The sequence below is a fragment of the Morone saxatilis genome, unplaced genomic scaffold (genome assembly GCF_004916995.1).
Source record: "Morone saxatilis isolate NCDOM2014 unplaced genomic scaffold, NCSU_SB_2.0 Contig20, whole genome shotgun sequence".
Classification (NCBI taxonomy): Eukaryota; Metazoa; Chordata; class Actinopteri; family Moronidae; genus Morone; species Morone saxatilis.
Genome location: NW_023339763.1, coordinates 16,080,717 through 16,097,880, shown reverse-complemented (window position 1 = coordinate 16,097,880; position 17,164 = coordinate 16,080,717). Strand labels below are relative to the sequence as shown.

General features: G+C 39.6%; 1 protein-coding gene across 6 annotated transcripts in view; it reads left to right on the top strand.

The window, feature by feature from the left end:
• mink1 (misshapen-like kinase 1) overlaps positions 1 to 15,008 on the top strand; it is a 32,929-nt gene extending 17,921 nt beyond the window's left edge. For 2 of the 6 annotated variants that reach the window (XM_035666837.1, XM_035666834.1), the window contains 19 exons: positions 1,170 to 1,346; positions 1,436 to 1,606; positions 1,933 to 2,199; positions 2,594 to 2,673; positions 2,792 to 2,895; positions 2,992 to 3,083; positions 3,410 to 3,433; positions 3,909 to 4,060; positions 4,238 to 4,355; positions 5,979 to 6,095; positions 6,391 to 6,502; positions 6,827 to 6,976; positions 7,690 to 7,833; positions 8,142 to 8,276; positions 8,411 to 8,511; positions 8,639 to 8,788; positions 8,872 to 9,031; positions 9,136 to 9,275; positions 9,380 to 15,008. In XM_035666837.1, the coding sequence (XP_035522730.1) occupies positions 1,170 to 1,346; positions 1,436 to 1,606; positions 1,933 to 2,199; positions 2,594 to 2,673; positions 2,792 to 2,895; positions 2,992 to 3,083; positions 3,410 to 3,433; positions 3,909 to 4,060; positions 4,238 to 4,355; positions 5,979 to 6,095; positions 6,391 to 6,502; positions 6,827 to 6,976; positions 7,690 to 7,833; positions 8,142 to 8,276; positions 8,411 to 8,511; positions 8,639 to 8,788; positions 8,872 to 9,031; positions 9,136 to 9,275; positions 9,380 to 9,463 (2,478 nt within the window). In that variant the 3' untranslated portion in view covers positions 9,464 to 15,008. The remainder of the gene's footprint in view (positions 1 to 1,169; positions 1,347 to 1,435; positions 1,607 to 1,932; positions 2,200 to 2,593; positions 2,674 to 2,791; positions 2,896 to 2,991; positions 3,084 to 3,409; positions 3,434 to 3,908; positions 4,061 to 4,237; positions 4,356 to 5,978; positions 6,096 to 6,390; positions 6,503 to 6,826; positions 6,977 to 7,689; positions 7,834 to 8,141; positions 8,277 to 8,410; positions 8,512 to 8,638; positions 8,789 to 8,871; positions 9,032 to 9,135; positions 9,276 to 9,379) is intronic. The other 4 variants (XM_035666839.1, XM_035666836.1, XM_035666835.1 and 1 more) reach the window with 3 other exon arrangements.
• The last annotated feature ends 2,156 nt before the right edge of the window (positions 15,009 to 17,164 follow it).

The following is a 17,164-nucleotide window of genomic DNA, read 5'->3' as shown; positions in this document are numbered from 1 at the left end:
CACTCTACGATCTCATATTTTGCATTTAAAATGGATATAAACGCATCATATATCATAATCGATGGCCTGGCCACGAACAAAATGAGAATAAATGGCATTATGAGTCTTGGAGGTGTGGAGGATTCCTGCTTTAAAATAACACTTTTTCCTTAGAATTTAATATATCCACAGTAGCTGCATATCCGTCAGGGTGACAGTGGCAGCTGGTCAGAAAGTTTAGCCTATATATTTTTTTCTACAGGAGCTTACTCAAGGTACCTCTGAGAGATGTACTGTAATCCTTCCAGTTTGTCAGTCTACTCTAAAGTCCCCTCCCACACAGGAAAGCACCTGGGTGAGGCATCCTCACCAGGTGCCAGAATGGGTTCTCTTACTGTGGAGGAACACCACAGTGCTTTCTTGTGTTTGTATGCAAAGTCCCATGATTTCACTCTCTACCCAGACCATGTGGGCCATATGTGAGCATCATAATGAAGATTGACTTGGAAATCTAGCACTTTGCTTTATGGCCCATAGCGATTTGCAGTTTAAACAGTTTTCAAGAAGATCAAATGAAAGAAGAAAAAACAAGTGCTCAACTTAATGCGAAAGTTCATTTTGATTTTGTGTACATAAAATTGTTTAAATGTATCAAATGTAACTTTATATGAGACATTTAGAAAGTTCTGCTGCATTTACTGCTTGAAAATAGGAATTGTATCTCTGCTGTTGTAAGAAGCAATGTGAATTTGAGTAACTCATGGTTCAAACTCATAATTTCTTGTTTCCTTGTGAACACAGTGGCCATCAAAAGTCTGGTAGACCTGTGCCTACAACTCACAATGAAAAGCCAATAAGTCAACTGACTCACTTTTACACTGTCTGTTTAATATACAGCCCAAAAGATTTAGCTACATGCACAATCAATATTCTTTTGATGTGGGTCGGTAATTGACTGCTGTACTAAAAATAGGACTGCGCTAGGGATGATAAAATTTGCCCAAAACATTTATTATCTCAGTGGATGAAATAAGTGTTGGTCAGCAAAATGTGTAAGCCTCTGCCAGAAGTTTTGATGAATGCAGACTTGCTGTTTGCAGATTTATTGGTTCGGGTTACGACCTGCCTGACCTGTTGTTGTCTAGTCTGAGGCAAGCAACGGCTTGACTGCAGTGTGTTTTTTTGCTCAGGAGTATAAGCGCAAGCAGCTGGAGGAACAGCGTCAGTCAGAGCGGCTGCAGAGGCAGCTGCAGCAGGAGCATGCCTACCTGGTGTCTCTGCAGCAACAGCAGCAAGAAAAGAAGCCCCAGCTCTACCACTATAACAAAAATCTGGAGCCAAACAACAAACCTACTTGGGCCCGTGAGGTAGCAATGTTACCTACTTTTGAAGCATTACATACCGCTGCTGTACACCGGCTTACAGATTTCCTCCTTCACTGTCATCCTTATTTCAGGTGGAGGAGCGAAGTAAACTCAACAGACAGGGCTCACCCAAGATCTGCACCACTGTGTCTGACACTGCCATCCAGTCACGCTCTGACTCAATCAGCCAATCAGGCGTGGTCCAGTCTGCTCAGACCCCACCAATGCAGAGGCCAGTTGAACCCCAAGGGGGGCAGGGAAAGGTGGGTATTTGCAAGTGTTTAAAATTCAGTTAATTGAAAGCTTATAAAAAAACAATGCAAGATACAACTGCTTATGCCTTTCTGCCCCTAATTCTGTAGCTGCTTTACCCTTTATTGTCTACGCTACCTTATTTACACATTTCTTTTTCCTCTTTTCCCTCCTTTTCCTCTCCACCCATCTGTAATCACTTAAAAATTACCTTGGAACGTAAACACAACCTTGCCTTCTCCACTTTGGCCTGCTTTTCGGACTCTCTTGTGCACTCTTCCTTCTGCTCGGCTGTCCCTCCCTTCCAATGTGCTGGTTCTGCTCCTGTTCTCTGCAGTTCCAGATGGCTCACTTGGTTCCACTGAAGCCTTATGCTGCCCCTGTCCCTCGCTCCCAATCCCTCTGTGACCAGCCCACTAAGACCATGTCTGCCTTCCCCACCCAGGATCCCTCCCTTACCCCCACACCCCGCCCCATCCACTCTAGGGAGCTGGTTCGTCAAAACTCAGACCCCACTTCTGAAACCCCGGCACCACAGGCACACCAAATCAGAGAAGATCGCGGCCCCTGGATTCGCCTGCCAGATGTGGAACTCCCACCCAAGGTGAGATCTGAGGCTGGTTTTGACTCAGCAGTAGGTGGACAAACCCACAGTTTGCATGTTTTTTTAACAAGATTCACATAACACAAATATAATATTAGCTTAACTACAGTTAGTAAACAGATATTTAAAAGTCTCAGTTTTAACTGACCTGCATTTGCTGGTTGTGGTTACAATCCCACCCAGTACTTGGGTGTCTACATCTAAAGAAAGCTCTTAACCAGTGGATTAAATTTATGTGAATACTTTCAACCTGACGACAGGCCAGTCTTCTATGATGTTGTTGTTGTTGTTGTATAATGGGTGGATTCAGGGTTTGAAAAAAAAAAAAACATCTTTGGTCACTTTCTAAGCTACAATACTGGTAAATGTAAGACTATAATGTTGCTGTCCTCAGATTCCACAGAGGACAGCGTCTATTGCCACTGCTCTCAACACCAACCTGACCTCTGGCATAAGGCATCCAGTAAGAGCCAGGTACTGAAAACAGCCAAATAATCAGATATTTCCAGAAATGAGTGCCTCCTAAATGGTGGTAGGTTTTAATGACTACTTGAGATAACTGATTTGTATCCTTAATGTATCCTAATGGCAGCAATCCAGATCTCAGCCGCAATGATCGCTGGGAGAGAGGAGACAGTATGAGCATCATATCCAATCTGCCTCAGACTGGCTCTCTAGAGAGGCATCGCATCCTCAGTGAGTCCCTGCCTCCCCAGTGCTATTTCTCTGCAGACTTTTTTGCAGTTACTCTGATTTCAGAATTATAACTATACTCTACAACACTATTTGCAGGTTCCTCCAAAATGGATTCGCCCATTCTCTCGCATGATAGTCGTCATAAGCCAGGGGAGTCTCGCACCTCCTCCCGCCCTGGGCGCCCTGCTGTAAGTGGTTCTTTCAGACAGACATTATATTGGATGTGTTATCACTATCCCCTACTTATAAAACTAGTTTTAACATTACTGAAGGGCTGCATGCAACACATAACATTGCCCAGATATTAAGAGGTTAAAAAGCAGTAACTTACAGTACATATGCTCAGCTTGATCTCTAATGCACCTTTTCTGTAGATGGACACATAGTATACTAACTGAAGGGTTTCTCCTTATATTACCTTTCCTTTACACGTGTACTTCTTACTATTGCTGTTTCCCTTCATGTTTCTCTTCTTCTCAAATCCCTGTTTGTTGACTTTACCTCAAAAATGCAGAGTTACAAGAGAGCTATAGGGGAGGTTAGTAACACAGTCTTTGTGTGTTGTGCAGTGCTCCGTGTTGATGCATGCGTTTTGATCTGCATTCATTGGCTGCAGTACACAGATTGAATTGCATGTTTTTACACTGCCTTTGTTTATAGGGTAAATCATGTTTGTCTTCAGACAAAATTCCACTCGACATAAAGCTCTTTTTGAATGTGTTTGCATTTTTTCTGTTACTATGTTGACATCCCACACTCACCAGGCTTTGTAACCATGCCTCAGAATCATCCCAAAATATCATTAGGTGAAAGGCTCTGAATTCAGAGAGTATTAGGACTGTTTCTGAGCCCGACCACCTGATGACCCCTCCCCTTCAGTTGTGTTTGGATTGTCTTTAATATTAGTAATGTATATCATACTGTTGTGTTATTTGCCACATTCTTGAATAGCTGGGATGATGTTTAAAACATTTTCTGAAGCATTCTTAAAGTAAACTGTGGTGTGTGTGTAGGACCATGGCCTCTTTGCCAAGGAGCGTGCTGAGGAGCAGCCAAGGCCCCCAGTCAAAGCCAATGATTACTCCTCCTCATCGGAGAGCAGTGAAAGCAGTGAGGAGAGTGAAAGTGGCGAAGGAGCAGAGGAGGAAGAAAGCCCCACAGACCGGTAACACCAACGCCTACAAATACTAACCATTCACGAAGCAAATAATTGTTTTTATTTAACTTTACTTTTAAATAAAGTATTCCATACTTCCTGTTTTTTTTATTTTTTTTATTCTTTTCCCTTTTCAAGCGTGGGGTCCTACGTCATACTTGACTTTCATTTCACTTTTGATTTCAGTCACAGGGATGCAGACACTGATTCAGTCAACACTATGGTGGTTCATGAAGACGAGGGCGAGGGGGGAGAGGGAGAGCAAGCTGGAGGATATGGGGATCAGACCATGCTGGTGCAGAGGGTGAGTCATCTGTATACGTAATGATACTTAAAATGCATTGTGAGTTGACGATGATTTTGTTGTTTAGCGTTATGTTCTTTTACACATATAACTGATCAAATGAAGAAGATGTGACGTTACGTGGATATTTTGTATGCAGCCTTAATTGAGTGTGATAGGGAAAAAAGTGTAACAGTCAGGTTTCACTGTCACTCAAAGCCAAAAAGCATGTAGATTCAGCGCTTTGCACCAATGTTCAACAAGCCCTCAGGAAGAAATTAATCATAGGGCAGGCAGTCATACAATAGCAATAGTACCAAATTTGCCATCAATAGAGCATAATGTTATACAGCCACAGCTTCGGTATTCCACATTTGTTAGTAATTTTAAGAAGAAAAGGTAATGCTGTTGGGTACAGAAACTCCATGAGTTAACCATGACAACTTTTAAAAGCCTATTGTGCATAGTTAACTGACCTTCTGTAAATGCTGCAACTGTATATTGTTTTTTATTTTGTATAGAAAGCCATCCTGTGTTAGATTGGCATAAATGTTTGAGATTTTTGGAGAAACAGCAATATGATTCACTGACAGACGGCCTATATCTTGCAGGTGGCTCATGATTAGTTGAATGTGGGAAGTGTCACCTTCTCTGAAGTGCAATAGTTTTGTGTGTGTGTTTATTTGAATATGCAACAAGTGCAAATATTTGTGCCAATCGACAGTTACATTTCTGAATATCAGGGAAAGATATGCAGTTTATCTATTATAAGTAAAATGGCAAACATTGTGCAGTACATACAAACAAGAAGAATTTTGATTACTTTCACACATACAGTAAATATGTCTGTCTCACTGATGGCATATAAATTCAGCTGGATTAGATTAAAACAGTGGCAGTCCAACATTTATGGCACCCAGTAGATTTGACAATTAATATAATCTTCAGGAGGTCTTCCCATTTACCACTGAATGTGCGTAAGATATGTTTCGAACTGAGACAACATAGAGGGTGTAAATTATCTTCAGGAAATTCGTGAATCTTTCCTGGAGAACATTATCTACAATTGGCATATATCTTACATTTGACGTTGATCATTTTTGCCACATATGATGAGTATACTAAAACAGAATTTACCAAAAAAGGTTATCTGCTTGCACTTTATAAGGGCTTTAATATTTTATTTAAAAAACATTTAGATGTGCAGATATCTTTTCTAGTCTTTTCATAGAGCTTCAGTCAGTGTGAAAACTTCCATGTTCAGTTTTTGCTATAAGATATGAGGCTGGGAAGCGTCCACTGTCATTTAGTTAGACATTGGGCTAGAACCTGGACATGTCAGATAACTATTTGGAGTCAGTCAGACAGTGGTGACGGAAAGCAGAAGAGTGGCACATCAGTGACCTCAAAGACACAACAACTGGCTAATTGAAGAATATGAACGTGGCTTTTTAAAGCAACTCTGCTCATGACTGTTACTTTACTTCACTTCTTGTGGTCACTGCGGTATGATAAAGAGACATGACAAATAGGTCATATCCTGGCAATTGGTGCAGCAGATTAGCCTAGATTCAAGTCTGTCATTGATGTTATGTAATACATGAAATTGTGTGTGTTTTTGTGTGTTTCTCTCTTACCTGAAAGACCCCAGAGAAGCGGAGCCATAATGGGTACACTAACTTGCCAGATGTGGTGCAGCCCTCCCACTCCCCCACTGATTCAGCTACTCACTCCTCCCCTGGGAAGGACTCTGTTTATGATGTGAGTTTTACTGAAGCTAAGTATATCAGTCCTAAATTCCTGGTTTATTTTTATATATTCCCTATCTGCAATCATTCCAGCCAAACAGTCCACCAATAACACATTTCATTTCATAACAATCAGTTCAGCTTGTTGGTGGACCTTCATTCAAAATGTAGATATTAGAACTGCTGTTTTAATGCCATAGACAGAGAAATCCATTTTTTAAATTCAGTTTGACAAACTAAAATCTCCACAGCCATTATGTTCACTTAAACTACACGGTATAACTCATACACCCTCTCTCCTCCACCAGTATCAGTCCAGAGGTTTGGTTAAAGCATCTGGAAAGTCCTCCTTCACCACCTTTGTAGATCTGGGCATGTATCAGTCCCCAGGAAGTACAGGGGATAACATGTCTGTCACTGGTGAGTCAGAAGCTTTTCAGACTTTCAGCCTTTCAGCAACATCTGCTTGGAGTTTCTTAAACATTAAACAAGAGAGCTACAGTTTATTGCAAAAGTATGCACTGCTTTAACCTTTGGCATTATTTCTTGTGCAGTAAAATACTTTGGGAAATTCAATTATACAGATTGTTTTGCTTAAGGTTGAGATAATATTTTATATTACATTACAACATAAATTCTTTAAAAAATGTAGCTTGTTAATCAACTGTAATTTTCCTTTTAAAAGGATGAATGGGAGATTTGTGTCTAGTTCCAAACCATGTACCATTTTGCCCTGGTGTGTAGGCTCCAGGTTTGAGCAGCTGAAGATGGAAGTGAGGAAAGGATCCATGGTGAATGTCAATCCCACCAACACACGCCCCCCAAATGACACACCTGAGATCCGCAAGTACAAGAAGAGGTTTAACTCTGAGATCCTGTGTGCTGCGCTCTGGGGTGAGAACAGTTTTAGAACTTGAGTATAAATGCAAAAACCTAAAACTAACTAATTATTCAAAATATGATCATATTTGGAGTTGCACAGATTGAAAAGAGTGCAAAGAAATCCGAGTCGAGTTACTTTAACCCTTCTTAACTCTGGCTCAACTTTGTGTCAAAGAACTAATATGCCAGCTCCAGCAGGGCACTGGTTGCAAATATGACGGAAAACCTGTGACATGAAAATTAGATTTGAGGCTGCTGGTGTACCTTCAGTTGTCTTAGTGTGACATTAATAACTCTCATGAGAGAACACTGTGCCTCTGCTATCATTAACAAAGCTATTTTTATCAAATTAATTTATACTTTTCTTCTAATTTATACCACTTCTCACAAGCTGTTTTTGCCTCTGTGATGACTTGTCGGGGAAAAGGTATCAATGTTTGTACAAATAGGCTTGTAGATAGAGTATCCATTGGGTGACGTCAAACACAGTTGCATCACATATTCATTAAAGCTATTTTTATTTTTATTTTTCTCCTGTCATGTCATGGCATTAGAGTTGCTGCAGGTTATGATGTGAAAATGATAATGGAAAATGAAAGGATAGGAGATGTCAAATAAGAGTTCTACTACAAAACTACTTTTAGCGGTGCATAAAATGACTGTAATTATTGCCTTTCCTCTTGTCAAAGTGAAAAAGCAATTTATTTGCATATTTGTGTCCCCAGGTGTGAACCTGTTGGTGGGTACAGAGAACGGTTTGAAGCTGCTGGACCGTAGTGGTCAGGGCAAGGTTTACCCCCTCATCAACTCCCGCAGGTTCCAACAGATGGACGTCCTGGAGGGCCTCAACCTGCTCATCACCATATCAGGTCCTTACTTCTGCTCATTGCCAGTCTGCTCTCACTACTGTTGGTTAAAGCTGTCTGCTTTTGGCATAAGACTGCTGTCTTTAATGGGATGCCAAACACAAGATGCCAAATTGTCCTCCTGCTTTCAGAGTGATTAGTTTGCATTGCATTTTGACTTTGTACTTTAAATACCTTATTTTTATTAGGATGTCAAGCCAATTGAGTAATAAAATGGGAAATATTTTACGATGAATGATATTTTGTTGACGATTACTGCTGCTTTTATCAGATATATAACAAAATGATTCTCCTTCGTAATTGATTTTAAGGCAAGAAAAACAAGGTCCGTGTCTACTACCTGGCCTGGCTGAGGAACAAGATCCTCCACAATGACCCAGAGGTGGAGAAGAAGCAGGGTTGGACCACTGTGGGGGAGATGGAGGGGTGTGTGCACTACAAAGTGGGTGAGTGACAGATGATGGCTATTTATCACTGCTGTCTATTCCACTCCGGATAAATTCTCATAAATGCATCTGGCCCAGTGAATTATTGATTACAAGTATCTGATGTCAGATGGCCTTGTGGTTGTTCTCTCTAGTGAAATATGAGCGGATAAAGTTCCTGGTGATTGCTTTGAAGAATGCGGTGGAAGTCTATGCTTGGGCGCCTAAACCTTATCACAAATTCATGGCCTTCAAGGTAAGTCTCCCCTTTCCCGTGAACTGGATTAGTTATGCGAGATCAGTCAACCAGAAGAGCATTCAAGTTGATTATCTTCTCATGCTCACTTTCTGCTCCTAAACTCCCTCCACTCCTTTTTAATCAGTCTTTTGCAGACCTGCCACACAGGCCTGTCCTAGTCGACCTGACAGTGGAGGAGGGTCAGAGGTTGAAGGTCATCTACGGTTCCTGTGCTGGCTTCCATGCCATCGACGTGGACTCTGGAAACAACTATGACATTTATATCCCTGTTCATGTAAGTTGCATCTGTCAGACATCTGTGTTTTGTGAGATGTGAAACCCACAAGAGCTCATCCCTTCTGTTTTTGTCTCCAACAGATTCAGAGCCATGTGACACCACATGCAATTGTGTTCCTGCCAAGCTCAGATGGCATGGAGATGCTGCTGTGCTATGAGGATGAGGGTGTCTACGTCAACACCTACGGACGCATCATCAAGGACGTGGTCCTGCAGTGGGGCGAGATGCCCACATCTGTTGGTGCGGGTCAAATCTAAAATCAGACTTACATGGATAAAAATGAATGTATCATATGTAAACTGTAATCAGCTTGTCTTGTACTAATATTACATTTTGCCTTGCAGCTCATATCTGCTCAAATCAGATCATGGGATGGGGAGAAAAGGCCATTGAGATCCGTTCTGTGGAGACTGGCCACCTGGACGGTGTCTTCATGCACAAAAGAGCTCAGAGGCTGAAGTTCCTTTGTGAGAGAAACGACAAGGTAAGAGGGATGCCAAAAGAGTGGGACAGTAAGGTCATTAATAGCAGCTGAATTTAGAGATGTTGTTGACACACAAGTCCTTTTGTGTCCGTGATGTTCCTCAGGTGTTCTTTGCGTCAGTGCGCTCCGGAGGCAGCAGCCAGGTGTACTTCATGACCTTGAACAGAAACTGCATCATGAACTGGTGAAGGAACAGCTGCTCTGGTCAGTGTGTGGAACCCAGCAGGGTTTGGAGAAGGAAGTGCATCCGAAATTCTCTCAAAACGCATGCACACAAATGTGAACACCTCTCTATCTTTCTCTCCAGCTCGCTCTCACTCACGCACTCATGCTCTAAAGACACACACTCAACTCTCATAGACAACACACACACATACACAAACACAATCTCTAAATCCATTCCAGCCTACACTACTCCAGATGCAGTTTCTACCGAGGCCCCCTGATAACATTCTCCCTTGAATCATCACAAAAAAAAAATCGCTGATGATCTTCAAATGTTAATACCATCTCTTAATTTCTACTGTGTATATATTCTTGTCTTGATTTACTTGGTGGACCTGTGTTCAGTCGTGAATATTTAGTTCCTCATTGTGAAGTATGTTAAAAACATTCCTTGATGGTTTCTAAAGTACGTTTTGAAGAAGGCATTATTTACCTATACTGTATGTCGAAATGAAGCTGTAAATAGGTAGCACCTTACACTTAGATCACTTAGATCTGAATCATTTGCAGGCCTCATATATATCCTCCACCGGACACATGGACGTCAAATAATAAAATGCTGGAACGTCCATCTGCAGTGGATTCTTTTGGGGCTCCCACAATTTCATGGGGGCTTAAAGGAAGGATTTAGTACAAACAGACCATATTACAAAGGGACACTGAAGTCAGGACAAAGTAGCTTGTTTAAATATTTTTAGTTATCTTTAGTAGACAGTAACCTAAAGTCCTGCTTTCACTGACTTTTTCTGGCCTGTATGGAAAATTGTGTTGCAACTCTTAATCATGGCAAGTAACCATTGAATGCTTTAAAAGCTAAATAAGTTCAGTTTAAAAATGAATAAATATTCAAAATCAATCAGAAGTCTCATAAATGTGCAGTACGCAGAATCAGTACTGTGAAATCTCCTGCTTTGCCTTTTTTTCTATGGTTTATGTGAAACCATCAGGCTTTTTGTTTTCATAGATTTACAAAATACAAAAATTTGTTATTTATATGTAGTGATTCTGTATTGGTATTAGCCTACTGGTATCCTTAATTTTACTGTAATTATATTGCTATTATATTGCAATATACACTATTCTTGTGGAGTCTATGTTTGAAGAGGGGAGTTAATGTGTTTGGCTGGTAGTGTTAGGGAGTATGATGACAACATATGAGGATGTTAGAGAAATGTGGAAGGAGGCGTCTCTGAGATTAAAGTGATTAAGCGAGATCACTTTCGGAGTCCTTTCTACTACAGCGATCTACTCTACTGTATTATATTTCGGTTCTTAGACTATTTGACTAGTGTGGATCTTTTTGTGGGAAGTGTTTATCCAGGGGATTGCAGTAGAACAGCTCTTAGTGTGGTACAGCTCATATTTGTCTTAGGCCAGTGGAAAGATTTAATGTAGGGCGACTCTGCAATACCACAGAGGACTCCATCTCATCAGGCACTTTGGAGCACACGGCTGGAAGACATGAGACTTAATATATTTTATATCTTTACATTCTGCCAAAGTTCACAGCCTATTCTGCAACGGGGGTATTAATCAAGGCCAAAGGGGAGGATTGGGCTTAAATGGCAACTAGAGATTTAAGAAAATCTTCCTATACATCACCAACCAATGTTCCTTTCAGTATATACATCCAAAACGTCAGCTGACCTCTCACTAATATTTTGGTATAATGCTTTATTAGCTGCTTGGGATATTCCCTATAGACTTTCACTCTGTGTGTTAGTTAGTTGTGCATAGTCCCCCCCCCTTTTTTTTTTTTTTTTAAGGGAACTTACTGCCTGCTCTGTTTTGGCAGCTGCCTAGGGGAGATACTGTGCTCCCACATACACCAGGCAGTACGGTAGAAATATGAGGTTATCAGGAAGTAGCTTTGTGATTTTCTGTCAGCAGTGAGTAGGTCAACACATGATTCACTTGGTTATAAGAGCACTGTGCGCCACAGCACTTTAACAGGTGGACATTATAAAGTCAACATCTTTTTTTCTCCACTCTTATCATGCATCTTATCAGCATGGAGTTGTTGGGAAATTTTCAACAAGTTAGTTAATCTGCTTATAAATAAATGCTGACATGATAATGTTAAAAGCTTTAGGATACTATGAAAGGAATCTTGGCTCGTGATCAATGGGATCGTCTGCTAAACGTTGCTTTTTAAGCTATGGAGGTATATTTTATATAGTCAAAAAGAAAGCCATTAAGAATGCAGTGTATGATCAGGGCAGAGAGCGTTTAATCATTATATAAATGGATGGTTAATTTTATGGTGAGATTATAAAACAAACTGTAAATGGAAAGCACTTTCACTTCAGTAAACCTACATTTACAGATATATCTTGAGCAGATACTTTGGTGTGCATGTAAGCCATTGAAATAGAGTATATAGTACTGTATCAAAGTTGTTTTCCCCAAATGTGTTTTTATTCTTAAATATTTGTTATGTGCCATGGCCTACATTTCAAATGTCACAGTTACAATCCACCACAAGCTCTGGCACTCATACTTTTTATGGTCAAATCATAATTTTTTTATCACTCTGCCATGTTTACAGTTTAAGCAGTGCCTTGGAGTTGGGAAGGCGAGAGGTTTAAGGATGGGTTATGAGCCCCCCTCATCCCCACTTGTCTCTTACTTGAAATCACGAAGAAGAGGCACAACTATATTTGCTCCCACGTTAGGATTTCTGTCCTGTGCCAGTTAAGTGCTCTTAAGTCAAATCCAGAATATCCTGTAGATGGACTTGAAATACTTTTTTGGCACCACATAACCTAAAATGATCATCAGAAGATTATCCATTCAGAAAGTTGCAATAACAGATAAGTTAATACATGTCCGAATAATCCAGTGTAACGTCTAAAGGGTTCTACTCGCAGTGGGAGCCAGCATAGAGAAAAGCCATACGTATGAAATGTGTTTGTAGAGAAAACTTGGTACTTGTGCACAGATACAAATTCAACTCTTGTGTGTGATGTCTGCTCAGAAAATGTAGGTTCTTGCAGCAAAGATGAGTTAGGCTTGTTCTTTAAAGGTGTTGATTGTGTAATCTTGTAGTGGGGAAATTAGCTTGATATATTCTGAAAAGCCTATTTTATAAAATATGTAAATTAGTCTATACTGAGAAATAAAAGTGAATGTACATCTATAAGACAGATTTGTATTTATATAAAATGTGTACTGCTCTATTAATCAAAGCACAATGTATTTTAAGGCAGATAGATCAAAGCTATAAGTGTAACAGAGAGATGGAGTTTTTTTTCCTCATTCACTCAGCAGTCGTCAAACTCGTCAGTGTGTAATCAGTCTAAGTAGTTGGTTACAGTGAATCTAGTCTTCTTGTTACCAGAGGAGTCAGCTGTGGCTGCGATTCAGACACTAGTGGTGACTCGCGGATGGGTGTCTGATCTGGCCTCCGGTGTAAATTGCCAACGTTGACAGGCTTTTAATAAGCTCAGGTGATGACAGGATCATCACGCTGGTGGTGAAGGGCGCAGCAATGACCCTGGTGAGGTTATTGGCTCCTGGCTTTGGGATTGTGTATCAAAAGAGACAGCGTTTAGTAAGTAAAATAATCGATCAATTAGTGACGATGGTACAGAATACAGACAAAGACAAATGGTCTGTTATCATTTCTTGACAACTTAAGTTGATGCATTTTTGTCACCAGGTATGAGCGTTCTTAAAGGGGAACTCCACCGACTTAGTTTAGCACTTCTGTAACATAGTGGGACTTAAGATGGACAGTTTAATTTTAAGAAAAGTGTCAAAAGCGATATATAGATTTTTTTTTATTCCAACAATCAAGCAATCTTTCTTGTGAAAATCTGGCACTTACATTACCCACAATGCAACTTGGCTGCTGGCGGTTCGGTCGGAGTTCTGCCTGTGTTATGCTAGTAGCGGCTAATGTAGCCTCTAGCATCAACAAGGGATGAGGAGCGGACTGAAGAGGTCTGGTAAGCCAACGCTGACCAGCACTGCCTTAAGTGACATCACATGAGGCAATGTATCGGACCTCTGGAGCCACAAAACACTTTACCCAACATTTTTCATACATGCAGTAGTACTTACTACGAGTACCAAGACCTGTAAACATACTTTGATATGTCCAATCAGCGGAGTTCTCCTTTAATACACATACTTGCATTATATAACATTTACTTTGAATACTTAACTGCATTTGTACATCGGCTGTGGTGCACAAGCTTAGTGTGGCACATCACATTACTTCATTTGCAGTTCAATAGGATAAAATGTCTAAAGTACACAGGAGATAGCGGTTCATTACCATAGAATTTATTTAATCATCATCATCTTTATTGCCTGATTTGTGTTGACAGTTGTTTTTTCTGGATAGCATTGCAAGTAAATTATTTGACTATTTTAAGAAAACCCTTATTTTACACATTAAACTGATTTTAAAAACGAGCTCCAAGCTCAAAATCATAACTAATGCCTTGTGATAAATATCTGCCTGATTGGGGCAGTCACTTCTAAATATTAAACTAGTTGTCTAATTTCATGCAGCAGACATTCTTATAATGGGTTGCAGTTTGTAACACAGAAGAGTAGTTCTGGTTGTTGACTTCCATAAAAGCACCTTAAGGTGTCAAAGTGCTATTTCATTTTGTGCCAAGAGCCATTAAAAGACCTGAACCTCACAACTCATTAGTTTTAGGGAAACTTTGTGTGAGTCTGACCACAAGCATGAACACATTTGATTGCTGAATTTGTCTAACTGCACAAAGTTTGTCATCAGAAAAACAGAGGCACCACTGAGTCGTCGGTGGAGCGCTGAAGGTGTAGAACATCGTCCTGAGAGACAGTCGTCCAGTCGGATGATGACACTTCTTTTTAATAAGCAATACAAGCATTTGAACAAATCAAAACCATAGCTGTCCATGTCAGTGTGACTTGCAGGAAGTGATCCTTCAGTGGCCTTTGGCAGACTGAATGTAGGCTGGTTTGTGTGTCGCTTGTTACAGAAATCACTCTGTACTTTACTTTTGCTTGAAATCTGGAGAAATAACTGCTTCTCTGTAAATCACCGTTTGGGATGCTTGTTCTTGTTTTGCTGTAATGAAATCCCAGAAACTGCCTTTATGAACTTTAAGTATCAAAATAAATATATATATATATATATATAATATATATAATTCTGATGAGGCACTCCTCTCGCATAGCTTACATTTCTAATCAATGACGTATGAATGGATTAGCAGCTGTAACTGGGAGTGAGGCAGATCAAATTTGGGGAGCTCTAAAACGACATGGATCTTTGGACTGAACTACAATATCTATTATTCTTTTTTCAATAACTTTTTTTTTTTTAAGACGGTAAACATCTTTGCAATGTTTTAGTGTGTGTGCGCGCGTCTGTGTTACTTGTGAGAGGTTAACTCCAGATTGTATTTCATAGACTGATAAACTTTAAACTTTCAAAAAATTGTGTTGAATGAATTCATGTCTTAATACAGAATTGTTTGAAAAATAAAATACCTTGATCTCATTTGAGTCTGTATTAGTCGTGTTTCATTTCTTCGTATTCTGACAAGTATCAATTTAAATTTCGATCTACATTTCTTTGAAATATTATTACTGGGTGGCTGAGTTTGACTCTCCAAAATAATTGTTTCCATTTTTCCATTGTAATTTTAAAGGCCCTGTATGCCCTCAGAGGAGTTTTCAGTTACTGTGGCGGATTAGATCTTTGCTCAGGCTGAAGGTAAGCAGAGCTGTGCTGGGATTACGTAAGGCAACTGGACTTCCATGTACTAATAATAAAGAATGATAAAGGTTTAATTTGTCCAACCCTAACAGGTGCAACAACGGTAAAAGGAGAGTGAAGGACGTGTCAATCAAACACTGAGTACACGCCCACACAGTACTGAGAAGAGGCCTAATTAGGCAGAGTGTGTGCAGTGCCTTTAACCACATCCTCTGAACATGTGAAATAAAATGTATACCGGTGTTAAAACCACAAGGTGGTGCTACAATCCGACCTGTTGTCCCTGTCATTGGATTTGTGCTACAATATGACACTACTTTGAAGAAAGTCATAATTTTCTCTTCAGTTTGTTTTTCATTGATATGCCATTAAATGATTTGCCTTTAAAGATATCTTTTGCAGGATAAACCTTTCATCCTTATTCTGTGAACCTGAATTTGCCAAATTAACTGCAGCACCCTCTGGTGGCTGAAGGTAAAAACACACTTGGATCTGTATGACAGATCTCAGTTGAACTTCAATCAGCATATAAAGAAAACATAAATTGAACCTCTCGGACCTGAATTATAGCCTGTTGACACTGAGTAATAAATAAAGATATCAAATGACATTGCTGTGACCTGAGCACAGAAGACTTCTTTATTTCTACTTGCACAGTAGAAACAGAGCATAATATTTCATTGGTGATTTTAGAGTTTCTTTCCACACATTTCTGATTAAATAGGTTACCGGGTTTGCTGTGGGGAAGTACTACCATTGCATCCCCACACAGGTGTAATAAATAGGATAGTAAATCGGGTGGTTTTCAGATCACTAAGGAGCAAACTTTGTATGTGGGTCATTTTGTGGCACCATTTGCCAGAACATACTGTTACTAATGGTTAGCCTTAATCAGAAAAAAATGAGTGAATTCTTAAACAATTAAGCATCAATCAATTAAAATGTTTCTTAGAGATTCCTAAAAGCATCTTTTCAATTATGTTTGTGATGAATATCAAAACAACCTAGAATTTGTGGTAAAGTGTACCTAGGCTATTTCGAGTTGATCACCTTTTAAGTGTATGAATAAAATGTTCCATTGTCTTCGACACAGTGCTTTAAAAAAAAAAGAAACCACAATAACTGGCAGGAGAGCTTATTATTTATTAATATTATGTACAAGTATACCATCGTAATGTCCAGATAATACACTGACAAAGTCAAAGTATGAATACTGGCTCCTGCTTTATTAAGATGTGTCTTATAATGCTTTTATTTTTTACCCACCTTCTGAATCTTCTGATTTTTTTTTTGTTAATTTAAACTTTATCAATATTCTCTATTAATAATCCTTAAAGTGTATCTGAGGCACACAGGGAGAACATGAATAAAATAAGTGTAAAAAAACTGAATAAAACAAAAACTTAAGAACAGATGCACTGTACTGTATGTGGGGGTACATATCTATAAAAACAGTGACTACATGATGTTTTGAGCCAGATGAAAATAAGAGTTGATATTTTCCTTGGACTCTGTCCATCGTCGGCACATCCTGTCTGTCAGTGGTTATTTGTTTTTCAGTATTAATGAACTCTCACATAATTCTCTTCTACGACCGTTCTTCCTTCACATTAGCATCACTGAGATACGTGTGGTACCGAGACAAAAATAGCACAGAAAAATTTGTCTGAAGTGCATTTTGGACTTCATTGTAAACAAAGACAGAATTGTCCAATAACGTCTTCTCCCCTGTTTAATGCGAGGAGCAGTGTCTCTCAGGAAAAAGTGTGTGTGTGTGTGTGTGTGTGTGTGTGAATGAGCGTGTTAGACATGTTAAAAGGCTTCAGGTAATAGTGGCATTTGTGTTTTTATTTGAGCAGCTGAAGATCCAACTGTATTTGGTCACATTTTTACATTAACAGATCATATGTGTGTGTTTGCGTGTGTGTGTGTTTGCGTGTGT